Below are 27099 nucleotides of genomic sequence, written 5' to 3' on the forward strand. Positions count from 1 at the left end.
AAATTGCCGTGGTACCAGTATGATTAAGTGGCATGAAGGTGGATCAGCACTGAAGTACAGCAATTTCTAGTAGTGGCACAAGGAGGCTGATTGGTATGGTCAAACCATTGTACTTCAGCAGAAAGATGGTCCTTCCTACAGCTACAAAAAAGACAATGTTCTGGAATACCTTTTTCTATCTTGAGTGCCCAGTTAGATATCAGTGCACCAAGGAAAAGATGCAATTTATTGTAACTTTAAGCAGGTTTAAGTGGTCTGAATTTGCTACCCTACCAGATAGTAGCAGTGGATAGGCAGCAGCATTTGAGCAGTGTCAAAGATCAACTTTGTGACTCCTGGCAGTGTCCTCAGCCTTGCTCATTTTGGGTGGCTGCCTGAAACCTGCTTCGGCTTGCAGCTTGAGCTCCCTGGCACTGACAGTGCTTCAGCCAGAGTGGGAGTAGAGCACCTGGTGCTGTATTTGTGCCATAGCAAGGCTACCTGCATCATCTTCAGTGTCCTGTTATTGGAGATCAACTCTAGTGTTTCTACTTGCAGAGGCCACTCTTTGCATACCCTGCTGCTGAGTGTGGCAAAACCGGAAAGCTTTCACTTGCCTTTTTCCAGTTTTAAGGATTCTGTATCTGTCCAACAGTGAAGTGAAGGTACATGCATTCTAATATTGGCTGCAGAAGCAGAAACAATCAGCTATTTCTTAATTCTGCAGAAGAAGTGGAAGGATTTGTAAAGACGATGGTGTAATCCGAGTTGTTTACTACTGTGCTAGAATCTGGAGTTGAACAGAAATATAAGATGAAATAGCAGATATAATGCTAAAATTACGTAGTGTTCTTTGATATGACAGTTGTTCCTGGACATTAAGCTGATTTTTCTTGGTCTTAGTCAAGAAGTAGCATAAAACCTGCAGCAGGTTTTGATAATGGCCAAAATGCAGGCAGAGGAAGCTATAGTGGAAATGCATTTTAAAAATAAATAAATACTCTGATGTGAACCCTGAATAATTTATCAGCAAACCAGCCTGAAACTAGTCATAAGTACTTCCTTTCAGTTTTCTTGTGTGAAAGAACCCAAGTATTATTCATGATGCCAGAAAATAGTTGCATTAAAGTGCTAACCTTTGCAGTGTGAGTTAAGGATTGACTGTAGCAGGTTGGCTGAGGCAATTTGTATTAGTGCAAATATTAATATTTTCTCTCATATAATAGTTAAAGTGTAGAATGTGGGTTTTTTCTAAGATTTTAAGTGTAAATTTCCCAAATGAAAGCAAAAGACGTTTAAAAGACAGATCCAAAAAGCTTTGTGCTTTTTAGTGTTGTAGCAAGAAGACTTGTGAAGTCTCTGTGTGGGTGCTCCTTTGAAATAATAAAGGAAGACTTTGACCATTGATAGTAGGGGGACTTCTGTTTTCCCAGTCTCTTAGTTAACTTTTAAAACTTAAAAAATACAATTCATTAGTAATCAGCATATTTTCTTTAGGTGCCTTCCTTAATTATAATACTTTAAGAATCTCTTTTGCTTGCAAAACTGATACTTATTTCCACTGAGGTGTTCAGTTTATTTAATCTCTCTCACATACAGCTCTCCATTTGAGTACAGCTGGGCAATGTTTCCATCTGTCTGTATTATGGATGCCGATAGTCATTCTCCTCTTTTGGCCCTTCGTATGATTTCATCTAACTGTAGTTCTTTTGCTGTTTCCTGTGCCTGCAGCATGGAACTGGCTCATCAGGTTACGTAGTCTCTTTTGGAGGGAAAATTCTCATTCTGATGAAATTTCAGGGTTTATAGTCTGCATTCATTTAGTTCTGTCCCAAAGTTGCGTTTTATTTCCTTTGCGGATTGGAATCAGGAAGTTGTTTCCGGGTGTCACCAGCTGGCTGTGAATTCTCCCAGAAGTTCAAGTTAGATAGTTTGGTACAGGATGTTCTCCTCAGTTGGATATGTGCCTTCCTACCTTGGAGCTACCAATTACTCATGCTTGTTGGCTCGAAGTGGCCTGGCCATACTGATTAGTGTCTTTGTAATTTACTGTGGGTGTTTTTGCAGAAGCTAAACTTGAACTGCAGCTTTCTATACCATTGTGAACTCTGGTTTTCTTTGTTGGGGTTTTTTGTTTGCTTGTATGAGATTATCTTTTGTTGTTGTTTTTGTTTTGTTTGTTTTTTTTTTTTTTTAAGTAATACCTGCTTGACTGTTTAGTGTTAATTACAGATGGGGTTTTTTTGTTGTTCTCTTTAGTTTCACGCAGTTGAATTTATTTGTGGTTAGAGTGCTGTTTGTATGTCAAAGCCCTTGTTTTCTGGACCTAAACAGTTTCTTGCATCCTTTCCTTATGTCCTTCAGACTTGCTTTTAGTTGGTTTTTTTTACCCATAGTTCATAAAATTGTCATCACTTTATGAAATATGAAATAATGAAAATAACCTTATACTCTAAATGGTGCTTTTAAAATGCTTGTGTTTCATATGCAAGGGCTTGAGTTTTTTTAATGTACATTAATTTTTTTGTTGTGTATGTCTGTATTCCCATTTAAGAGCATCCAATTGAAAGCTCTGCTTGACACATGTTTCCAAGATGGCTATGCAAGAGTATATATATATATATATATATTTATTAAAATAAGCTTGCCTTCTAGGGTAGTTTAGTTGATTTATTTTCTTTGCAATATCATTGTTTGCCTTGTTGTTCCTGTTTCTAGAGTTCAAACTCCTCACCTCTGTCAAAGCTTTTAACTTCTTTGCCTCTTTCTGCATTTGTGCCGTAACTTCATGCTGTCATTTTGCACCCTCTTTCATTTCTTTTTTCCTTCTGTGCACTGGCATGTTTTTAGCCTATTTCCTGAAAGAGAGTCTCAAAATACAGTATTACCAACCTTTTCCTATCCTGTCCCCGCCGCAGGAATTATGTAAGAGATATTAGCAAAGAAACCCATGGTAAGCTATTTTTTTTTCTTTCTGAAACCTTTTTTCTTTTTTCCTTTTTAGTTCCCGGAATAGATGGCGGTGGGTTAGCTGATGCTAGTCTCACAGATTCCTACTTTAGTACCAGCTTCATTGGCGTTAATGGATTTGGAAATCCCGCTGAAACAAAGTATCCCATGATGCAGGTAATAGCAGTGAATTGTATAGTGTCTCATTAGTTCGGGCTGACTCAGAAGGGAAAACTGTTTCAGAGGCAGGAAAAATGGAGCCTATTGGAATGTGTGCTCTTGTAGGGTGTACAGAATATACACTTTAATCTTGCACATGGAAATGAAACGGTGCCATTGCTTTAAAATTAGTCTTTTTATTGGCACTCATCCAAACTTTTGCATTGGACTTTGCCCTGTGTATTAAATTTGTGTTCCAAAGATTTCTTTTCAGGATCATAGCTAATTTTGCTAGCCTTTACTAAATACAGAAAAACTGTATTTTGATTCATTTCAAAGTTCAAAAGTCACTGAAGCAAATGTAAGCTATCAAGCCTTAGAATTTCTAAACACAGTCTCTGGTGGTGTTCAGTTGTGAATTCACATTCAAATCTTCTGAAATGTTTTCTTGTATCTATAGCATTCTGTAGCCATTGGCATAGGAATTCCCATGAGGTAGAATTTATTGCATAGGTAGTATTATACAAAGTTTGTAGCAAAAGACTATTGAATTAACATGTGAAGTACTCTAATAACTCTTTCAAACTCTTTAGTGTTTTTCAAAGCTGAGAAGAAGGTGATCTTTCCTTATACTCAAATGTTTAACAAACCATTTTCTGGTAAATGAAAGAGAGCACAAGTCAAACAGTTCACACTGATTCCTGGCAATAACTCTCTTGGAAGCTTTCCTTTTGAGTTTATTTTGATCTTAGTTGTGGCTATGTGATAGATAGAAAATTAGTTCAGGACAAGGTGGGAAATTAAGTGTATTCCTTTTTTTTGTTTTTTACTGCATATTTTCAAGAAGGTTAGATTTGTCTTTCATTCAAAAGAATCATGAAACTATGAAATTATTACTGACAGTGATGTGTGATTTAAAAAGAAAAAAATTGAATCTCATCTCGAAGTGTCCTATTGAGGCTGAAAGTTACAAATTTGGTATCAGTGAGGTTGTATAATTTTATCCCTTCAGTTTGAAGTCATGCTTTGTGTCCTTAAACTGTATTTTACAGCAGCACCAGTGTCTTTCTAAACACAAAATTTTAATGACAACTGTTTCTTTTAGAAAGAGAATACAGCATGTGTCTAACTTGAGTGCTCACAGGATTTTTAAGTACATTACTAATGCCTGTAAGATTGCAGTCAAGACATTGCGTTTGTCTCAGAAAAGTGAAGAAATTGTGCCTCTTACCTGTTGGAGGCTAAGGAAAATTACTTCTGAAGAGGAATTTAATTAGTGCTGAGAAAGTGCTTACAGGCATTAAACGACATTTTTTAAAGCGTTCTTATATTGATTTTTTTCCTCCTTTGGATCATGTAATTCAGCTTCTTGTTTGCATAGGTAAAGCTGGCAATGCTGTCTGTTCTGATTGTGTTTCAGCTGCTAAATTAAGTGCATGCTGACAAAGTTTAGCTTAGAATGTAGCTTTCTGTATCATTCAGCCCTTTATAGAACAAGGTGAGGGAAAAATATTAATGACTCCTACTTTAAATACTACTAATGTGTTATGGTTTGGAACACAGACTTTAAGTCTAATAGATTGGGGTTGTCTCAAGGATAGACCTTTTGCACTCTTTCTGAAAATTTGCCCAGATTTTGTCACTTGATTAAACCTTTGTAAAACTGGTGTATATAGACCCACTGGAGACTTTCTAGATGTTAACTAAGTTTTCAAAGATGTAGTCCACATTGACATATTCCAGCTTGAGTGCATTCTTGCAGATACAGCTCTGGCCTAATCTAGGCCTTACCTGAACTAAGTAGGAGTGCTGATATGCTTTGTTTCCGTCTTTCCTTTTATTTTCCACTTCAGTCTGAAGTAGCATGAAAGTGGATCTGTATTTAATGAGACATCTGTGTTAATTGGAGCAGAAGTGCATTAGAAGGGAGAAGAGTTATGTTGTGCGCTTAGAGAAACTGAGCTGAAGATAAGTGAATAAGGAAACTGGAAAGGCTGAGTAAAGGATCTGAGGCAGAGAGGAAACATTGATGGAACACTGACCGAGTGGAGATTGGAATTACATAATTGAAATATGCAGAAATTTAGACAAGGAAACAAATTGGTATAATGAAAAATTTGGGCAGAGTAAAAAAAAAAAAAAAACAACCCATGTTCCTCTTTCTCTCCAAATCCTTCAAACTAAATACACTGAAAATGTAATGTTCTGCCATTGATGAAACATGAGATATCTTATTTCTCAGTTTTGCTTTTGCAGATTAAAATGTTAGTTCCATCTATGAGTTACTTAGTCACCTTGGGTGGACCTGTGTCTTTCAGAGATGCATCAGTGATGCAGTGAGAAAACTTTCTCTGTTTTGTGAAACTGGAAAATGACATAAGGATACAAAGAAACACACTGATAGAAAACCACTAGTATGATACAGTTAGATGTAAGAATTGTTAAATTTAGGTTGTCGATGCCACCCTGAGGCCAAATATTGGGATATGTTCCTCATAACGTTGTATTAATCTTTTCATTTAGAAAAATTGCTAATGAGGCTTACTCAGGAGACAAGCTATGTGGTGCTTGCTTAACGAACATTCAAGTGTTCATCTTATTGTTCTATGCCTTCTGCTTACTTTTCACATCCTTCTTATGAAGACTTCTATTTGGCAGCATGTTTTTTTTCGTGTGACTTGTGATTATTCCATTCAACTGTGAGGGATGCTTTCCTAATGAACGAAAGGAGTAATCTGCATCTCTATAGAGACACAGGAAGAAAATTGATGGCAGTTAAAAAAATCCACCCAACAGTTCTGACAAACGAGACCCCAGTTTGTGAAACTAACCTATACAGCTGGAAGGTGAGGAATGAAGTTAATGATCACCTGTAGAAAGCTTCATTCAAGTTGCTTAACTGGCCTCAATGTAGCAAACATCAGAGAGTCAACCTCTTCTGGATAATGCTCATTTTCTTTTACCATGAGATAATCTTTCTGCAGTCTGTGCTTTATTCACTACATACCTTTCAACATAATCATCAGGGATTCAATAGATGAGTCTTCTTGACTGTTCCTAATTAATATCCAGAATGTATTTGTCATCTGCAGCAAGTAAAACTGAGGTTTGTTGAAAAGAATATGTGATTGTGTATATTGAGGTTATCATAACACACATGTAATGGAGCCAAATTGCCTCAAGCAAAACTATAACCAAATTTTGCAATCATGTTTTTGTGCACAGTGCATAATCTGTTTTATGATAGTAAGTAGGCAGCAAAAGGCAGGAAAGTAAAATTGGATTGTATCATGACAAATTGAGGCGGGGACATGCTTCCTTGATCTTGAATAGTGGGGGGGTGATTAGTGGTTAGCATTTCTGCATAACGGGTATTTCTGACTTTGAGATTTCATCTATGTATTGAAGAGGTTTTTATGAGACCTAGAACATCTCACTGAGATAAAATTAGTGATGAAGATGTTCACTTTGCAGTGGGAAAATAAGAGTGAAGATCTTTCGTATAGTTTGGAAGATGCAGGATTTTTGGAATAGCTATGGCTCTAATTATTTTCCTTTCATAAAATTACCTCTTTGCCTCATCCTTCCACTCGTACCTCAGAGGTCTTTGCTCTTACTTATTAACCTTTCATTGTTCCCTATTGGCCTCTTTTGTTGTTGCTAACTAGTTTTCTATTGATTAATAGTCTCCTGTCCTTACTGGTAGGCATTTTCCTTGTAATACAGTTTAGTTTCATGTGTCTTTTCTTCCCAGAATCTGCATGTGCATTCATACATGCTACATTAGCAGTACTGCCTTCCATCTTATCAAAGCTTTTAATTTGTTTTCCCCTTCTCTAACGAATAGCAGAGCAGACCTGCACAACACATGGCCCACAGGCTGCATGCTGTCCTTGAAGCTGTTCTTTTTCTTTTTGGTGTAGCAGCAGCTGCCAAGAGACAGTCAGAGGTGTGGTTCAAGAAGCAGCTCATTGCTTTTGGCTTTCACAGCAGTGAGGAGGCAGAAGCTGGCCAGGATGCCTCTGATGCTTGGCTGTTTGCTCAGTTGCTCTGCATGTGCCACTTGGCTGGCTGGTTATCTGTGTTCCTCTGGCATCAGTGCTGCCCCTTGGCTAGCTCATAGCTTGCTCAAAGATACAGGTTGTGCAGGAAGGAGCTTTAGTAATATGTTGGGATGTTAAAAGGATATTATAACAGAGGAGTATTTTCATGTTGAAACTTCTAGTATTGTATTAGAATTGAGAAATTTGTTGTAAGAGCAGAAAACAGTAGATGTTTTTGTGCATGTTGCTTCACAGAAATCTGTTTTATTTTGATGGTGTGAGGTTCCATCTGGACTGCAGGTTATGTAGAAAGTAAAAAACATATCTCAGTTAATCACTGTAATCAAAATTAAAAAATGGGGTAACACTCTTCAGTGTTAAAGCTGGCAAGGCCAAGAAATGGAGAAGAATTGGTATTGCTTGCTTTTGCCATGCTAATGTTGATATGCTAAGCATTCTTGAAAAGCTTAAGACGTAGAGACCATGCTCACTTCAAAGTCTTGCAGCTGAATAAACATAAAGACCTTTGTTCCCATTGCTGCATCTGCCAACAGTCGAGTAATAAAACTTTCCTTGCAGCACACAAGTTTGTAAATGTCTTCCATTTTTAACTGTTAAGAACTGAGTGGAACTACAGGCATGCTATTTTAAATGTAAAATTGTGCAGTTGTTTATATAATGCTTTCTGAAGAAATCCAGTTGCTTTAGTTCAAACAGTTGAGTGGGACATACTGTAGATGGTGCCAAATATGCTCACTGCCAAAGGAAGGCTTTGGATTATTCAGAAAGGAAAGCAAAAGATAGCACCCTCTGTAGATCCTGCAATCTGACAACTAAACATTGATTTGTCTGGCAGTGACAATCTTGTTTTTTTTGTGGGATAAATTCTTTTACAGTCCAATCAACATTCTTAAAATTATAAAGAAGTACTCTGAAATGCATTTCCAGTATAATGATATTAAAGTGAAGAGAATAACTGCCCTACAACAACGTATTTTGAGGTGACACATTTAGCACAGGAAAGTGCTTATTTTCTTTCAGTTAGTGTGGGAATAGAGACAGTGAACTAGTTATCTTTTATATATTTTGGGGGGTAAAATGGTGCATAAGTCTTAAGATGCATGGTAAGATAAACGATGGATAAGTCTTAAGATACATCTCATAACACAAGCTGTGTAAAATTAGATGTAGTTGTGTGCAGTAAAGCTTTATTCATCCTCTGTCTTGATAAGAAATTTTTAACTGCATGCTTTATTGTAGAGAGATGAAAGCAAAGTCGACTTGCCTTATTAATTGCACATATTAATTTTGGATTTCCCTACTAATGTTGAAGGGTGAAGGCAAGGTGATCTTCCTTCAGAAGATGGCAATATTTCTTGTAACGCTTCTTCCTAGCAATACTGCACCAAGGAGTTATGGAAAAGAAAGTGAATAGTTGTCCTTGGCTGTATTAGGTGAAGTGTTGCTAAGAGGTGACTGAGTGCTGACACAGGCTGCTGAGGGAAATGGTGTAGTCTTTTTCCTTGGAGATACTCAGAGGCTGTCGGGACGTGAGCCTGGGCAACTGGCATTAGATATTCCTGCTAAAGAAGGAGGATTGAACCACTCAGCCTCTAGCGGTCCCTTCCCACCTCAGTGTTATGAGTAGCTGAGAAGTATCTAATCCTCAACTATTATTAAAATAGCATCCTGATATGGAAATTATTTTTACAGTGATGCTGTTGATCTGCTGCCAGTGTTGTCCTAAAGTCTATGTGAAAATAATACTTTTTTTTTAGAGGCCTTGACCTTGCAGTGATTCTGAGTAGGAAACATTAGTACACAATAGGCTGTTATGTCTAGGCGAGATAATGATTCACTTGGACAAAAGTTTCATTTTTCACACAGTCTTTTTCTAAGAGGATTAGAATCTTCTGAATGAACATATTCCCATTTTGTAGCTTAATTGCTTGAATATTCAGGTATTAGTGGAATAGTCTGAAAAAATGCTTTTTTCTGTGAAATTAAAGAATATTTTGTTGGTGGTACTGAAGGTTCATCAGAGGAAGATAAGCTGAAGCTTCAGGTTAAAGCCTTGGAGGGGAATGAATGTGACATTTTAGTTGCTCAGTAGCTTTCTTTTAAGATGTGAACAGAACAACTTATTAATTCCCTCAAAGAGAGGGGGGTAGGATGTATGCCAGTCAACCTAATTGAATTTTAACTGGTGTTTAAAGTACCTTCATTAATCACAGCAACTGGCAGCAAAGGGAACCAAGTGACGTTGGTGTAGTGCTTGGTTATGACAGAGTTGTCTTTCTGTATTACTTTTCCTGTGGTGAAAGTAATGATGCACTAGAACAGTCTGAAGCTCTTGTGTGTGTGCTTGCCTTGCCTAGCTTGCTGAATGTGAATAAATTATTTGCTGTCTTCTCTTATTAATGATAATTCTGATGTTTCTGGAGCTTTTATCCTTTGGTCTTGAGCTCCTTATGACTGTGCTCTTCTTGAAATCGAGTTTGTATGAAAAATAGTTTAACACTTTTAGAAGAGGTTGAGAAGTTTCATTTAAAAGCAAGACTGCCATCCAGAAAACACAAATAGCAAATAATACTTGCTTAGTTTTTGTGTTTCTGTGGTGTGTGTGGTTTTAGGTTTTTGGTGGTGTGTTTTTATTTTTCTGTTTTATTTTTTTTCTTTCAAGATATTTTCAGCTTAATTTAGTAAAAATCAGATACAGGAATAACCTGTAAATACATTTGTGTGTCATAGAAATCCTGTACTTACATGCAGGTCTTCTATGAATAATATTAAGGTAAGAAGCTTGTGCATAAGTGAGCCAAATGAAAAGTTTGTTGAACTGGTGGAGGCTTTTAATCTCATTCAAGGTGCCCTTGATAAACAGTTAAGGCAAGAGCTGCACAAATTGGTGAGAGAAGCTTTGGTTTGTCAGAACTCTGGTTTGTGTAAAACACATTTGCACCTTAGCTTTGTAAAAAGCACAGTTGATATTTGTAGACTTTGTACCGTACTTTCAGAATTCTGAAGAACCTGTGCTGTTGCAATCTGGCTTGTGTGTACTATGTTTTTTAGAGATCATATCAGCACTGATTTTCATTATCACAGTTACACATTCACATTGCAAGACTATTGATTGTTTAACTCCTGTACTTGAAGTAGAATATTAATAGCATAAAAGTGCTTGGTTCCATGTTTGAGATATATTTTGTTACCAGCACAGATCTGAATATCATATTTTTTTCCTGTCCTGGCAGATCATTACCTTTTACATTACAGTTATTATGAAAATCTGAGTGTTACAAGTAGACATTGACAGTATTTATACCTGGACAAATTTGGTGCAAATTCAAAAGGTTCCATTGAAGAAATTTGTTTCTAAGACACTTTCATAGAATCATAGAATCAACCAGGTTGGAAGAGACCTCCAAGATCATCCAGTCCAACCTATCCCCCAGCTCTATCCAGTCAACTAGACCATGGCACTGAGTGCCTCATCCAGTGTTTTCTTGAACACCACCAGGGATGGCGACTCAACCACCTCCCTGGGCAGCCCATTCCAATGCCAGTCACTCTCTCTGTGAAGAACTTCCTCCTAACATCCAGCCTATACTTCCCCTGGCACAACTTGAGACTGTTTCTCCTTGTTCTGTTGCTGGTTGCCTGTGAGAAGAGACCAACCCCCACCTGGCTGCATCCTCCCTTCAGGTAGTTGTAGACAGCAATGAGGTCACCCCTGAGCCTCCTCTTTTCTAGGCTACACTTTCTCTTATATCAGGATTGATGTGATTATATCAGATGCCAAGAGAAGATACATAATGGGGATACTTTTCAGATATTTGTGGAAAATAATTTAACTTTATTTAATTGCTTAGTCAGGAAGTTAGTTATGCTACTGTAACTCAGAACTTACTTGTTTTGATGTACTCTTATTTAGCTGATGGTAGACAGAAAGGTGAACATCCCTGATTTTGGGCAAGATTATTAGCTTTGTGTGGGTCTCCCAAAATGTTACCTTGTTTTGTAGTGATAAGTAAATATTGTTTCACTAGATACACCGTCTTTGTGTACAGAATGAATTGTTTATCACAGACCTCTGTGAGAGTTACATTGTGTCCGTTCACTATATTTAGGAACAATAGACTGGTGGAGTGGCTTAGATTGGAATGGACCTTAGAGATTGTCTACTCCAACCTCCCAACCATGGGCAGGGATGCCTCTCAACTACACTTGGTTGCTCAAGACCTCATCCAGCCTGGCCATGAACACCTCCTTCTACAACCTCTGTGGGCAACCTATTCCAGAGTCTCACCACCCTTTTACTGAAGAACTCCTTCCTGAGATCTGGTCTAAGTCTATTCTCCCTCAGTTTAAAACCATTCCTCCTTGTCCTATTACTAGACACCCTTATGAAAAGTCTCTCTCTAGCCTTCCTGTAGGTTTCCTTCAGGTGTTATAAAGTCATAGAAATGTAGAACCAGGGTTGGAAGGGACCACAAGGATCATCTAGTTCCAACCCCCCTGCCATGGGCAGGGACACCCTACCCTAGACCAGGCTGGCCAGAGCCTCATCCACCCTGGCCTTAAACACCTCCAGGCATGAGGCCTCAACCACCTCCCTGGGCAACCGATTCGAGGGTCTCACCACTCTCATGGTGAAGAACTTCCTCCTCATGTCCAGTCTGAATCTACCCACCTCCAGCTTTGCTCCATTCCCCCTAGTCTTGTCCCTACCTAAAGTAGGGACTCTAAAAAGTCCCTCTCCAGCTTTTTTGTAGGCCCCCTTCAGATAACCAGAAGGCTACAATAAGGTCACCTGGGACCCTCCTCTTCCCCAGATTAAATAGCCCCAACTCTTTCAGTCTGTCCTCATAGCAGAGGTGCTGCAGCCCTCTGATCATCCCCGTGGCCCTTCTCTGGATGTGCTCCAGTATGTCCAAATCTCTCTTGTAATAGGGGTTTCAGAACTGGGTGCAGTACTCCAGGTGGGGTTTCACCAAAGTGGAGCAGAGGGAGAGAGTCACCTTCCTCGACCTGCTGGCCACGCTTCTCCTGATGCAGCCCGGGATCTGGTTGGCTTTCTGGGCCCATTATCTAGTTCTTTTACCAAAACATTCCAGCTTGCTTCAAACTAGCACACAAGTGTACACTGCTGGCTCATGTTGAACTTCTCATCCACTAGCACCCCCAAGTCCTTCTCTTCAGAGTCACCCCAGAGTCCTCCCTGGCTGAACAGCCCTAGCTGCCTCTGCCATGAAACACATCAAAATAAGGAAAAGAGTCCATAGCAGATAGCTTTCTTCATTTAAGTCTTGGAAAAGCAGAAGGTTTACATATTTTTTACGTGTGTATGTGTATTGCACATTGTCTTAGGACATCTGCATGTGCTGTGTTTCTGCTTCATATAGCACTGTACTTGTAGTAAATGAAGAGTTGTATCAGAGAAGCTTGAATGGTTGTGGATAGCTTGCTGTAGCAGTGGAGTGCAGATAATGAAAAGCATACATGAGGGAGTAAAGCATTGAGGGATGGAACATGTTATTGATAGTGTAATGTTTAAAGATAGCTGCTGAAATACCTTCTTTGTTTTTTTTTTTAACCAAACTTTCAAGACACTTTCCTAGTAGCAAGCTTTTTTTCCCTCTTTTTTCTTTTACAAGTTGCTTTCCATATAGGAACTACTTTTTATGATCATGTGTTTTTTAGATACTAGTATTACAAACTGCAGCTTGTGATGAAGTCAGTGGTAGTATCAAAACTGCAAATGTTGAGAAACTTGAATTTGGAGTAGGTTTGCAATTCCACCATACTGGTTAACACTTCGGTTTCTGTTGCTTCTCCTTTGATCTTACTGAGTTTACTTCTGAATATTGATCTTTCTGAGCAAGAATTAGTTGAAAAGGCATTGAAGTATGATGTAGTTAATCTTCTTACCCTCTGTCACTAACACTGAGATTGGCCTTGGAAAAATGTAAGCATAGAGAACAGTTCAAGTGACCAGTTTTGAATCTTTATCTGTGTACACACTATGAAATTGAATATGCCTGTAAACTTTCCTTTATGCTTAGGGCCAGCTGGTACAAAATGGGATGTTAATGCTGGTGTATGCTCACCTGGTGAAGCAGGGACTACATGCAAACTGTCTGTTTGAAGGGATCTCAAGCCTTTTCACTGCTGAATAATGCCTGCAAATTGACAGAGTTTTGTGGTTGATGTAGGCCAAAAGCATGCCAGGGAGTATTGTAACAAATTGAATGTCTCTCTCAGTCATAGAGAACACTTCCTGACCTTGCCTTGCTTCTCACACTTTTTCTTCCTCTTGGGAGACTGGGCAAATAAAGGAATAAGAGTAAGAAGAGACACTTTAAAACTTCTGTATAAAAGTAGCAGTAGCTCTTAGAGTAGCATGGCCTCACTTAGTCCATCTTGACAACGGCCCATATCTCTAGAGGACAGAAAAACAGGTGGAGGCTAGGAGATGTTGAGAGGGTTTCAGAGTCCTACTGGCTTACAAGACTCACATTATTTTGTTTACAGGACTCAAAAGGTTCTTTCAGTTTTAAAAAAGAAAGTCTTGAATGCTGTACTAACTTGATCATTTTTGGTTGGAAGAGTTTCACCATAAAGGGAGGAGTACAGTGTGAAGGAATGAGATAAGTAATTGGCTTATCTAACATTTTGACAAGGTTCAGAAAGAGAAACTTAATTTAGGTAGACCCTCCCAAGACAGAAGAAATTAATGATGATAGTGTTTTGTTTTAATATATAGTCATATTTTTGTTGACATCGCTTTCTTGTGAAATGCTTTATTTTCCTAAGCATTTTTGTCAGCTGAAAAACACTGTTTGCCTAGAGAGAGACTAAATGGGGAATGAGCAGAGGTTTTGTAGTCTTAAAACTTTCTAAATATAATCTCCTGTAGCCTCACTTAGTCTTTTATGGCTTTATTATACATCTATAATGTTGTCTTTTATTTTTGCAGAGGATGACAAATAGCAGCAGCTCTCCTAGCCTTCTCAATGACAGTGCCAAGCAGTATGCAGGCCATGGTAAGTATTTCTAAAGTAAGATACATAGAAGTAGGTTTGAAAATGTAAGAGGTTCACATTCCAAAACCGCAACTTAAGGCAGGTTTTTCTCTTCTGATTTGATTTGAAAAGCAGCTGATTTTTTTTTTTAAAGTATTATATTGGTTTTAAAACAAAACTGAAGTGCTGCTAAGCTGATGAATTTTCAGCATTGCCTTCAGTGGCAAAAAAAAAAATCTTAAAAAAAAAAAAGATTGATTACTTCAAAGAAAATCCTACCTTGGGTATCTACAATAAAGTGCTTATGAAGCTCCATAGTAATATCTCTTTTTAGTGTACTTTTCAAGTAAATTGTGTGGAATAGTGTGCAGAGTTTTAGTCTTAAATATAGGATGTACAGTTTTTGTGAAATGTATCACATGACTGATTGTTTATAATAGCTACTAAGGTTTGTCCTGTAAGCTGTACTTTACCTGTTAAAATGTTCTTTTTTTCCCCTGGTATAGGGAGCATCATTTTCAGCTGAACAAAATATCTCTTATAATACAGGCCTACAGACTCACCAAATTTATTGTTGAGGATATACTGAGCTACTCTAATGCACGTTTCAGAATCATTGCAGGTTATTTCAGCTGTAGCTGTCAAACTAAGGTCTCTAAAGAAGAGGGTACTACTCCCTTATTGCAAAGGCGTACATTTAAAACATACTTCTCTGAAAATTGCTCTGTAAAGCAGTCATGTTTTACCTTATCATAGAATCAACTGTACTTACTAGGATTATAATTTTTAAAGCATGGTAGTAACTACTATAAAATGAACTTGCTTGAGAGTCAAAACTTGTAAGGTGGTTTGTTTTTCAGGTAGGTTTGTTTGCGTGGTTGGGATTTTTGTTTGTTTTGATTTTTCTGTTCTTCCTCCTGGTTAATTTCCAGTAGGTTTTGTGATTAATTCTGACTTTGTTTTATTTTGACCCTCTGAACAATTAGATATTCATGACAGTAAAGGTCTCCAGTTTTAAATGCAGTCAGAGTTTGACTCTTAACAGGCCAAATAGTCATGATGATGCAAGTGAAGGAAAGAACCCAGACTGACTTTTGGAACAAGTTTAAATTCTCTTATGTCCTTTACTTCCCCCACTTCTCCTGCCCCACCAACCTGTGTGTTACTTGAAGAATTACCATTTTAAGGACTATTGATTAGCATTGAAGAAAGTTTAATTGAAACTCTCTCATTTACCGCTAGTAATCATCTAACTTGACAGCTGTATCCATGCAGTTGGGAGTTTTAAGTTGCTGTGACTATTGTTTAGTTTTTGGTGCTTCAAGTCTGGAAACAATGCATAGAGACAAAAGCAACGTAAAGCTGCTAACAGGACGTAGACTTTTGCTGCCCTTAGTTCTGATTTAAATTTGTGCAGAACCAGTGATGGCATAAGTAAGACACATGAGATTACTAATTTGAGATAACTGGAGGTGAAGGCTTTGAAAAGTCAGATGGACATTGTTTAGCTGACACTATTGTGTCTACAGCAGTTAGAATTATTAAAATTTGCTAATGAGCACAATTTCAATTGAGCAGTTGCACAGAACTTAATACTGTGGATTTTTTAAGGTTGCTAAACTTGGTTTTATCAGAAGTATTTTTCCACATGGAAATAAGGTTTTAAAATGTGAAAATTCTTTTTAATATGAAAGTTCTATATCATGTTGTTGTACGTTCGTTTTATAGATCCACTATCTTCACCAAATTCATCCTTATTTAATGACTTTGCTGCCCTCAGTGTGTCTCAGAGGAGGAAGGTAGGTGATAACTAAATATTACGTAGTACATTCGCGTATGACTTGACAGAGAGGAAAATCTGGAATAACTTGAAATGCTAGATCAAATACAGATGATTCTTCTGATGTTACTGGATTTATTACAATATGTTGCTGCTGATAGTAAGGTCTTGTTTCTACTTTTTTTGCTAGACCAGATGAGACTATTGCTGCATTCTTAGAAACCTCAGTTTTTAAGAATGCTTTGAATATCAAAATTAAAACATAGCCCATTGAATTTGGAAACAAGTCATTGTATTGAGGCCACATGCAAGCCTTCGTGACAAGAAGTTCTGAATACACTGATGATCGTTCCTCCATTTATTTGTGTGATATGAAAGTAGCTTTTGCTGTTTGAAATGCATTTAGCCTGGAGACATTCTATGATATTATGGAGTAAACTAGAGTTTGGGATTTTGTTTTTCCTGTGTAATTGGTATTGAGAAGTCTTTTGCTCAGAACTATACAGCACCTTCAAACACCTTTGACCTGCATCAGCCTAGGCTGTGGTATTTTCCAATTAGACACAGCTGCAGTGGCTGGAATAAGAGAGAAAAGTTTGGCTATACCAGAGTTTCAAAAAGGACATTGTCATTGCCCTCGTCTCATCTAGTTATCAGATTTACATTCTTTGATGATGTTTTGCATTTATGATTAGGATCACATGATCCTGAACTTTTCTGTAGGTGACAATGCATTGTATTCAAAGCAAGCTACATCAGCATGCTTGAGACTTCTTACAGAGCTTTGTTTGTGTGTGGCCAGTTGGGAGCTCTGTATTATTCCTGCAAGTGAAGATTGATCTTAAAGATAATTATCATAGTTGGCCCATCAGACTGATATTCCTTGAAATGAAATGCTGGTTTAGAGTGTTAATTTCTTGTTATGATGTATCCAGATTACATGGAATCTTTAAATTGCCATTTTCCTTAATGCCAGTATAGTGGACTGGAAGTTGGATGTAAGTAGCTATGAATCTATTTATCTGCTTACCAAGGAATGAAAAAAAGTGTACATACCTTTTTAGCATAGTCTTCAAGAATTATATACATGTTTATGTTAACACAGATATATGTGCACATTTGTGAGTATGTTTAAACCACATATATGAAAGTGAAAGAGCCATCATGTAGAAGCGTTGCCAGAATCACCACTGTCTCTAAAAAAAAAATTAAATGATACAAATTTCAAACCAATTAATGTTTGAATGTAAAGCTCATACAACTCAAATGCTAGTGTAGAATCTTTTCTGACTTGATCTTCTCCACCCCCAAGAAAATAAATCTGCAAAACAAGCTGTTAAAGTAGTGTCAGGAGAAAGGTTTATCTGTGGTACTGTTTGACTTGGATTTTTTCCAAGTAATGTTTCAGACATAGCTGACATTAATTGAAAGAGGCTTACTTTTTGCCTTGCATAGTAGTAATTTATTGGTAATTCTCTCCTATTTTGTAATATATGTTTGTAGAAAAGGTCGTTAAATAATACTAATAATAGGGAAGTTTTTTGTCTAAAATTACTTGAGCTTTCTAAAATCTAGGCATCCAGGCTCCCTCTATAGTCAGCAGAGAGAGATGAGCAGATTAAAGGAACATTCAGGTCACACTGAGAAAAGTATTTTGGAAAAGACTAGATGCCAGTGGCTAAAAATTGATAGCTAAAGGTATGAGAAATCAACTGCACTTTTGAAACTGACTGACTTTTACTACCAGATAAAACACTGCAAGTAGTTGTGGATATTGCTTCTTAATGACTTCCTCCAAAGACCTAAATATTTGAATGCTGGGTGTTTAAAAACTTGGGTGATTCCCTCCTGCCCCAGTAACTGGGGTTTATTTAGCACTTGAGCCTCGTGCTTTATCATGTCAGTTCTTGATGCCTGCTTTAAAAGAAAACTGACTTCTAGAAGTGTGTGCTTCTGTTCATTGACTGTAAAGGGAGCCTTGATGACTAACTCAAGTGTGGGTGTTTACAACATCTACTACTTGAAAAAAATCTTTCCGTTTTCTTGCTGGAAGCCCAGGGCTAAGGTTTGTTTTCTTCTGCACTAGCTGGCAAAACCAGCATTTCCTTCGTTTATCACTGACTTGGAGGACAGATACAATACAGTCTTGGTAAGTGAATGAAGAACAATTGCTCTCCTTTACAAATTAGAATTGTGGTATTTAAAATATTTAGAACTAAATTATTTGCAACTGTGTAGAAGCTGCATGTTTGTGTTGTGAAAAAGTGTGAATAGTTTCTGTAAAAGCATGTAATAGATGTGCTAAGCAAGGAACTTAACTTTATTAGTCTTTATTTTCTCTGAATATTGCTGATTGTGTTATCCTGGCAGCCCTTTAACACTGGGCAAGCTATGTGGATGTAAATACTTGCTATCAATAAAGTAGTAAATACAAGACTTGATTGCTGTAATTCTGAATATCCTTGCTTTTAAATTAGTTCTTTTCTTAACTAGTTAGTGTGGGCTATTTAAGTTGGTTATGATTATTTTGATGTTTAAAGATCTTCTACTCTTTAAGTAATAAACATAATACTTGAATTTATATGAACATTCTCAAGGTTATTTTCTTTGTTTAGAAGTTATTAAACTGCATTATTTTAGATTTCAGGAAAGCTAAGATTACTATTTAAAGACATTTTTATACGATACTTAAAATGAAATCAAAGGAGCTAAGTATTTCTGTAGATGGAGCCTTGGTGGAGGTTCTGTCGACTGTAAAACCTTCTGGATTTACTGTCCGGTTGTTGTAACTCCACATGCAGTAAGACAAGCAACCTTAAAGTGAATTTCCTATAAGAGATTTTCAGGTAAGTATTAATCTACAATGCACAAATAGGGTTTGTGAAGCATGGAACAAAAGCTAGAGTTAGCAATAGACTAACCTTCTTTCCTGAGAATAATGTCACACTTACATCATTTTTTTTCTTCAAATATGTATTATGCTTGTTAAAAATAGGGTGACATCCTGAACTTGAACTTCTTGGGTGTTTGTTACTAAATTGGCTGTAGCCATTGTCTAGAAAAACACTCCTTTCAAAACCCTGAAATGATCTGGCTGGAAAACTCCTTGCGTTCATTTTGGTGGTTTTGGTTCATAAAAACGTGCAATGTAACTTATCGGAATCTGTTGCCAGGGGAATGACAACTTAATGCACTAAAGAGAAAATACATGCTGAAACTTCTGATTAAATTTATTCTGAGACTGTTGCCATCAATCCAGGCTAAGGGTTTTTCCTATTTGTTACTGGTCAGCCTCACAGGGTAGTAAAAATCATTGCTTTTACATTTTAGTTTGATTTTTCATACCTTCAATCCTCATGAAAACTGAACTCTTCGGAAAAGTTCCTAACATTGGTTTATTTGCATTTCATTTTTTTCACCTGTTCAGTCACTCCTAGAGGAAGGTCATTAAGGTGAGGTCCACAGTCATCAAGGAGTAAACCAGCTGCTCTGGTGAACAACTTTCAATATGGATGTTATTTTCCATGTATTTTGAAGGAAAAAAAAAAATTGTAACTCCTTCCATTGGTTTTAAGTGGGTAAAAGCCAGGATCCAAAGACTCTAAAACTAAGTTAGCATGGATAGTATAGCAGCGATTACTTTGACTGAAGTTCGGCCAGAACAGAGTGCTGCTTTTTAGTGCTCTCTATGGAGACCTATAGTAAGTGAAGACTGAACAGCAGATTTCTTTAATTTTTGTGCTTTGTTCAGGAGTAATAAATGTGCAGAGAGAATGATTTTGGAACAGACTGCTTGTAAGCATAAGTGTAAACTTTCTAATGAGTACAAGGTGAGTTTCCCCTCATATTCAAAGAAAGCAATAAAGCTGCTTTTGAGATCTTGTGGAAATCAAATTCTTAAGACTTAAGCTACTGCTAGTTTATTTTTGAGCGCTCTGACCTCCATCTAGTTTTGTTACCCTTTGGAAGGCTGTATTTCTCTCCAGCTTTCCGTGTCCAGCTCTATCTTGAGCTGATACTTGATCTTTATATAGTTCAGTGGTGGTCATTGAAAATCCAAGTGTGCCATGTTTGATTTTGCTGTGTTTACTTTTCAATAAAAATGTGCCAACACAGGTGTTTCATGTTTCGCAGCCTCCCAAATACCATCTGAGAAGCATGAATCATGTCCTGACAAGTTAAAGGGTCATTACTGAACACCACATCATGTCACTGCACTGTAAACTGCAGAATTGTGGCTGTACACATTTTATAATGTACCTGGGTGAAATTTGTAATTTGAACTTGAAATTTTCCCTGTGGGATTATATCCTCAAAATTTTTGCATGATATTTACCTTGGTGTAAAATGTGTTTTATTGGTATGGTATCTAACCTATTTAAATTTTTTCTTTGGAACAGTCAGCTATTGGAATTGTTCATTGGTTGTGTGCTATTGCTGTCTTAGTAATCACTGCATGTTTAAAGCTTAACTTTTCAGTTAGCCACCTAGACATTGTCAGGTGCAGCTTGCAAACTGAATCACTGAACTTCAATGTGCATGATGTTTTTCCTTATGTTTGCAAGCCTTTATTTGATTTTTTTTTCTGTGACTGGTCTTTAAGAATGAGTTGCAGTACATTTGAAAGATTTTGCTTAGTAATGATCAGAGTCGATTTGCACCAGTCTCCAGTCCTATCACCTGTATTTTTGCTTTTCAGCTGTGCATAATTTTCCCCACTATTTTTGTAAGTAATATAAGAACTTCTGGCCTGCTGGAAAGGAAACCTTGAAGCATTTAAAAATCTGTAATTTGCTCAAATGCTTCTTTAGCAGTGGAGCTTTTGAAAGTACATCTTGAGGTGGTAGTACTCTGGGAAGCCTTCGCTACACAGTTGGAATTTTTCTTCTCTCATGATGAGGAAAAAAGCTTACTTTTCCACTAGATTATTTCAATTCAGCAGGTGTTGTTGGTAAATTAGTTAAGAACTTTGTAAGTATAATTACAACCATGTTGGATTTTAGTTGGTTAGCTGGGCTGCAAAATTGGGGAAAGTAGATTTAACTTAAATATAGGTCACTTTTCCTTAGATTCTTCTAAGCTCTTTTCAAGGTGGTTATATCTTCCGTTTCATACATACCTATGAAGTACACTTGAAATAAACTTGAAAAGTTTTCCTTAGCTGTAGTTTAAAATGCATGAGGTAATGTCTGATCTGCACCTTTCTTGGCTCAAATTTTAGAGTAAATGCTTATTTTGTTTGGTGGGCTTTTTTTTGTTGTTTTATTTCTTTCTTCAGTGATCAAATATGCAATAAGACCTTTTGCCACGCCACATTGCATGTCTTAATTTTCTTTGAATTGTTTTTCTCTGTGTGGCACTTTACAGCTAGTGGATGTTTTATTCTCAGCCAAGCCCATGGTTTCATGAACAATTAAATTCATTAATTATAAACATATATAAATGTCAGCATACTCTTTTAAATTAAAATAAAATCCCACCCAATAACAAACACCAACCAGCCAAACACAGTTAGTTTTAATCTGTTGGCCAGGCTCATTTTCTATATTTTTTTTTGTGATATCAAAGTTAAAAAAATTAGTTCCAATGTTCAGAAGTTGAGCTGCAGAAAACAAGCACTCTCTGCCTCCTTGCCATGTGAAGGGGTTTATGGCTCTGTTGGCCACAAAACTTAGAAAGTAATGACAAGACAACTTCTTTTTCTTTATATCACCAGGTTGCAAATTTGTTAGGATACTCCTGGTAACTGTACCTAATGTTCTGGTGTAACATCTTGTGAAACTTATATTAAAGCCAATCATGCAGTGGTGTTTACAATTAAGAGGCTTCTGTAATGGGTTAAGAACCTCTCCCACCACTACTTGAAGTTACCAGACTAACTCAGATGGTTTGGAAGTAAGATGAAGTTTCATTGACTGCACTGCAAATTTTACAAGTATATATACACAATATATATACAAATATTTACAAGTATTTACAATTATCTACAAGTTGGAAATAATGCAGAAAACCCAATTCCCTTCCAGACAAAGCAGACTGCCCAGAAGAGCTCAATGTCAACACCTTCTTTTCTGTTTCTTCCATTATCTCAGAAACCCACACGTAAACAGCTTATGTGTTAATTGCTGAAATTAGAGGTGAGGTCAGAGCAGGATGGGGTTAAAAAGAAAGTGATTAGACACAGAACCCGGACAGAGAGAAGTGAACAGGACAACGTCTCAGGAGAAAGTGTCCTAACTTTGTTTTGACTTTTTATCCCCCTCAGCAAACCAGTGAATGATATAGATGTCATCATTATTTTCTTTTCACAATCAATGATCTAATGCCTCTCATTAAAATATTCCAAGCAGCCTCAAACCAGCACAGCTTCTTAGCAAATTGTGCCTGTAGAGGGGTTCTGCTCTGACTATTATTCCTTAGTAACACTGATGTTCGTATTTATAGCTGGATGTTTCAAGTGCTAGCTAATTCCAGCTAAGCAGTTATGGCTCTTGGATGAAAATAACAATGACGATACCAATAGCTTGTAGTTAGCTCTTAGTTTTCCAGACCTAATGCAATAAAAGTGGTTTCTTTTTCAGTAGACTAGCACCCTAGCCGAGTGCTGAACCCTTTTTTGTGGTGATTTCCTTGCCATTAATTTATATTAAAGTGAAGTTTTATAGAACAAGTCAGCACTGAAACTTAAAATTGCATATATTGCTTAATTTTGCTGTAAGTAGCACAAGGAGAATATGATATTGTATATGTGATCTGTCCTGTCTGATAATGTTATATTTACTTTTTAATCTATTGGTACTTGCAGATACAGTCAATTCACCGTACTGCAGATGAGCCTTAGCTAATACTATTGTGATACCTTTTAGTTATGGTTATTTAAGGTAAGGCTTAATTTAGCCTGTGATGGAAATGGCTTAAGATTGCTTCTATTTACTAAAGTGGTATATGCCCGTAGGCAGCATTACTGTAGCTCAGATTACTCACAGTGCTTTATAACACTGCAGCCTGGTTGTGTTTGTATGCTAGGCTTAGTTGTACATTTCTCTGCAACTGGTTGTACATTTCTCTACAACTACCTGAAAGGATGTTGGAGAGAGGTAAATACTGATCTCTTCTCACAGGTAATTAGTGACAGAACAAGAGAGAGTGGCCTCAAGCTGCAACAGGATGGGTTTTGACTGGACATTAGGAAAAAAATTCACAGAGAGAGTGGTCAGACACTGGAATGGACTACCCAGGGAGGTAATTGAGTCACTGACCCTGGGTGTGTTTAAATGTCGTTTAGATGTGGTGCTTGGGGATATGGTTGCGAAATCTGGTTAATGGTTGGACTTGATGATCCCAAGAGTCTTTTCCTACCTGGATGATTCTGTGGGTTGGGTTTTTTAATACAGAAAATGTCTTGTAAATCTAGAATTCAAACCCCACCAGAATTAAGTGCAAGACCTACAATTGCAGGTCTTCATTAGGAGAAAGCTTTGAAATTGTGTAGTTTGATTTGCCAGTTTATCTAGAGTTAAATGTTTGTGAGATTTAGGAGTCTTTGTATTTGGTGTCATTGTAAACCTTTTCTTATTGAACTTTATTTCTCTAGGTTAACATTATAACATCTTAAATCAGTGTTACGTCTCACTCTTTATTAGTAAGAGAAGTTGTGGCATTGCCCACTGTCTATAAAAGAGGAGTGACTGAGTTCAGAGACATAGATACAGAAAATAGCAGGAAGAAAGTAGACTTGCTGAACACAGATTCACAGATTGTATTGAGTTTGAAGGAACCCTCAAAGGTCATCAGGTCATCTTGTCCAACCTCCCTGAAGTCAGCAGGGACACCTCCAACTAGATGAGGCTTCCCAGCACCACATCAAGTCTGATCTTGAATATCTCCAGGGTAGAGGCCTCAACCACATCCTTGGGCAACCTGTTCCAGTATCTTACCGCTCTCATTGTAAATAACTTTCTCTTTATGTCCAACCTAAATCTGCCCTGCTCCAGTTTAAAACCATTGCCCCTTGTCCTCTCTCTTCAAGCCTTTTTAAACAGTCCTTACCCAGCCTTCCTGTAGGTCACCTTCAGATACTGCAATGTATCTGTAAGGGCTCCTAGGAGTTTTCACCAGGCTGAACAGCCCCAGTTATTTCAACTTGTCTGCATAGGAGAGGTGCTCCAGCCCTCTGGTTATCTTTGTGGCTGTGCTCCGGAGGCCACATGTAGGCATTTGAAGTGAGTAATTACTGCTTTACTCTTTGCCCTGGAGGAACTGAACTGTTCTAGTAATGCTTTGTAGTAATTTGGCTTTGTTGGGATTTTTGGTCTTACCCTTAGATTTCATTTTAATTATTGTAATTTAACCTTATTTTCCCATTTAAAAATAATTGTGATATTTTTGACCTTTCACAACTCTTTTGGAACTTGCAACCTAGTTTGAGAAGTAATTGCAAAGGGATTAATGAAGTTTTAAAATGCTTTATCCGCTTTCCCTCTTCCCCTCATAATAAAGTTCAGTATGTTGAACTATCCATTCATCTGTATGGCTGAACAGGTTTTTTTACCCCTCTGGAAGGCCTCAGGGAAGGCAAAATTGCAATTTTTTTACTCATCCAAGAGAAACTGTCTCTGTGCCAAGAAACCAGTTAGTTTGTCCAGTTTCTCATGCTTAAGATGTTAGTTCAGCAATGATCAGTGGTTGATGAGTTCTTGCTTGTTTTCAAGATGCACTAGCCTGTCTCTCTTGCTCTATTTGCTACTGTGTGGAGGGCAGAGATGTAGTAGATTTGTTGTTGTGGTTTAAATGCTTACTCAATCTGCTCAATCTATTTGATCTTCACTTCCTACTGAGTCTCTTTTCTTAACAGACACTTTTCTGTGTTTTCTGGTTTCCTGTAAGCTCAGATTTGAATTTATGAAGTGGATGCCATTTTGCTCATTGAAATAAATGTAATTTAGAATGATTTTGATGCAAGTAGTCTGAATTTTTTCCAAATGTATTCCATTTCCTAGTATCAGTCTCAGTCATGAAATCCCAGCCTAGTCATCCTCTGGTGATTTTTAAAATTTAAGTCAATAATTAAGGTAAATTTTTAGTTTCACTGACTTTATTTCACACCAGTAGCCCAAAAAAATGCTGGTATATTAACTCACATTGTCTCTATGTTGTTTTATGGCAGAAAATTGACTGTTGTTTCCTTTCATGACCCTCCAGTATGGTCTTTCATAAAGTCTAAAATACGGTTTAATTCTTTTACCTGGAATCTGAATCCTGTTGTTACCTCAATAGTCCTCCTTCATATTGGCTTAGTTCCACCTTTGTTTGAGTTCTCTTTTTAAAAGAACTTATAAAGATTGTCTTTCGTTTCAGAGGATTTAAAGAACCCTTTACTGATAGGGCTATGTTTGGACACTGGATGGTAGTCTGAGGCAGTGTGCCCCTGCATTTCATAGAACATGGAGAAGCTGCCTAGGAAACTGGCTCTTCATTATGATGTTATTTGCAGTAGCCAGGTTAGGTGAAACATACTGCACTCAAATCCTGAAGTCCAACGTTATTTGTGTGTCTGGCTTCTCAGACCTTATGACTTTGCCATTTGTGATAGTAGTAGTTCTTCTGAATTGCTGAGATGGTAAATTGCCCAATAGTTAAGTGATTCTCCCAGTAAACAACCAATGTTTAGATGTTCCACGATCAGGTATGCATTCCAGCTATGGAAAGACTTTGTACTGCCTGTCACAGAGTTTATGAAATTTCTAACTGATGTGGCAAAATTCAGCCTTGTTTATTGCTATTCAGATTGGTTAACTTGACTTTCATGTGTTCATGGCCTTTGTAATTCATAGTCAGTGTTAATATATTTGTGGGCTTTTTGTTGTTTGTGAAGTTTTTTGTTTGTTGTGGGTTTTTTGTTTGGTTTGGGTTTTTTTTTTTTTTTGGCAAATGAAGTGCTAATAACTCCTTGTGGTTTTAATTCTTTCTAAAGCTTTCAGCCTAAAAGGTTTTAAGGAAGTAGAAGAGGGAATCTGTTCAGGGCTTGTTTTTGCAAACCTTTTATGGTAGCTTTATTCCAAGTTTTCATATTGTTTGAGTGAGTGGGGAAACTTTTCCAGTTAGATTCTTGCCTTGTTTCCTGAGGAGCATTTTTTAAAACATGTGTCAAGGTACATGTTGTTAAGGTGCCATATAGGTAACTGACTGAAGGTAAGTTAAGCTGTAGTTATTTGGGAGTGGTCTGTGCCAGGTCATATTTGTATTTTAACGTTAAAAAAAACCAAACACAAACAACCAAACACACAGCAAAAGAAAAGCAGACCAACCCCTTGATTTAGTCCAATTATTCATATAATCAGTATAAAAGGTTCTCATCTAAACATTTCTTTCAGTGGTTTGAAAGCAGAGAAATCCAGAGAACTTATTTTCTTTAATCTACTTGAAAGTATTTAACAAATTATCTTTTTTTTTTTTTACACTGTGCTTTTAATATGTAATGTTTGTGTCAGAACTTAAAAATACTTTCATTTGTAGAGATCATTTCCAGTGTAACAGAAATGTTGCTTCTGTTGAGGTACAAGTACTTCTGCATGCTCACTTCCTCAAGCACACTTTACTTTCTCAATTTAGAGCCAGTTTCCAATGTGTTTGTCATAGTAGTTCTTGTCTGTTTTCACTTAAGGCAGTGACTGGAATTAGTCTTTAGAATATACACTTGAGCAGAAGGGGTTTTCTCATTCAGTTCTGCTGCAGTTGGCTACTAGATTCTGCCTTCTTTTTCAAAACCAAGTCTTCAGGAGGTGGGTTTTGGCAAATTTGAATTTACAAAGAAACATACAAAAGCCAATGTGAATTTCTTTCTGGAGAAAAATCCGAAGGGAAGCGTTCATTATTATGATGTGATTGAAGGTATCTGTTTGAGAAATGCAGATTTATTTTAAACAATTCCTTATTTTTACAGAATTCCCCAATTTATGCTCCTATTTCAACATCTGACCTGTGATGGACAGTTCTCTCTAGAAACAATTAGTGGTCCCTGAAGTTGCTTTTAGTCTTTTAAAAAAGTATATTTTATGATAACTAAATAGTCAGGATTGAAAGGAAACAGTCTCAGATAAATTTTACTTGCAAATTGTTTCCTATTCCACCAATCCAGAAATCATATCATGGTGTAATGTCTGTT

At 37.2% G+C, this 27099-nt stretch overlaps 1 protein-coding gene across 6 annotated transcripts in view; it reads left to right on the top strand.

Annotated features, from left to right (window-relative positions):
* The window catches only part of PAN3 (poly(A) specific ribonuclease subunit PAN3), an 85931-nt gene that overhangs the window by 10094 nt on the left and 48738 nt on the right, over positions 1–27099 (top strand). For all 6 annotated transcript variants that reach the window (XR_010308626.1, XM_064172521.1, XM_064172496.1 and 3 more), the window contains exons 2-5: positions 2984–3105; positions 14110–14176; positions 15884–15954; positions 18022–18084. Coding sequence is in view for 5 of the 6 variants with exons in the window: in XM_064172521.1 (XP_064028591.1) it covers positions 2984–3105; positions 14110–14176; positions 15884–15954; positions 18022–18084 (323 nt within the window). In the remaining variant the exon portion in view is untranslated. The remainder of the gene's footprint in view (positions 1–2983; positions 3106–14109; positions 14177–15883; positions 15955–18021; positions 18085–27099) is intronic.

The sequence above is a fragment of the Pogoniulus pusillus genome, chromosome 3, assembly GCF_015220805.1.
Source record: "Pogoniulus pusillus isolate bPogPus1 chromosome 3, bPogPus1.pri, whole genome shotgun sequence".
Classification (NCBI taxonomy): Eukaryota; Metazoa; Chordata; class Aves; order Piciformes; family Lybiidae; genus Pogoniulus; species Pogoniulus pusillus.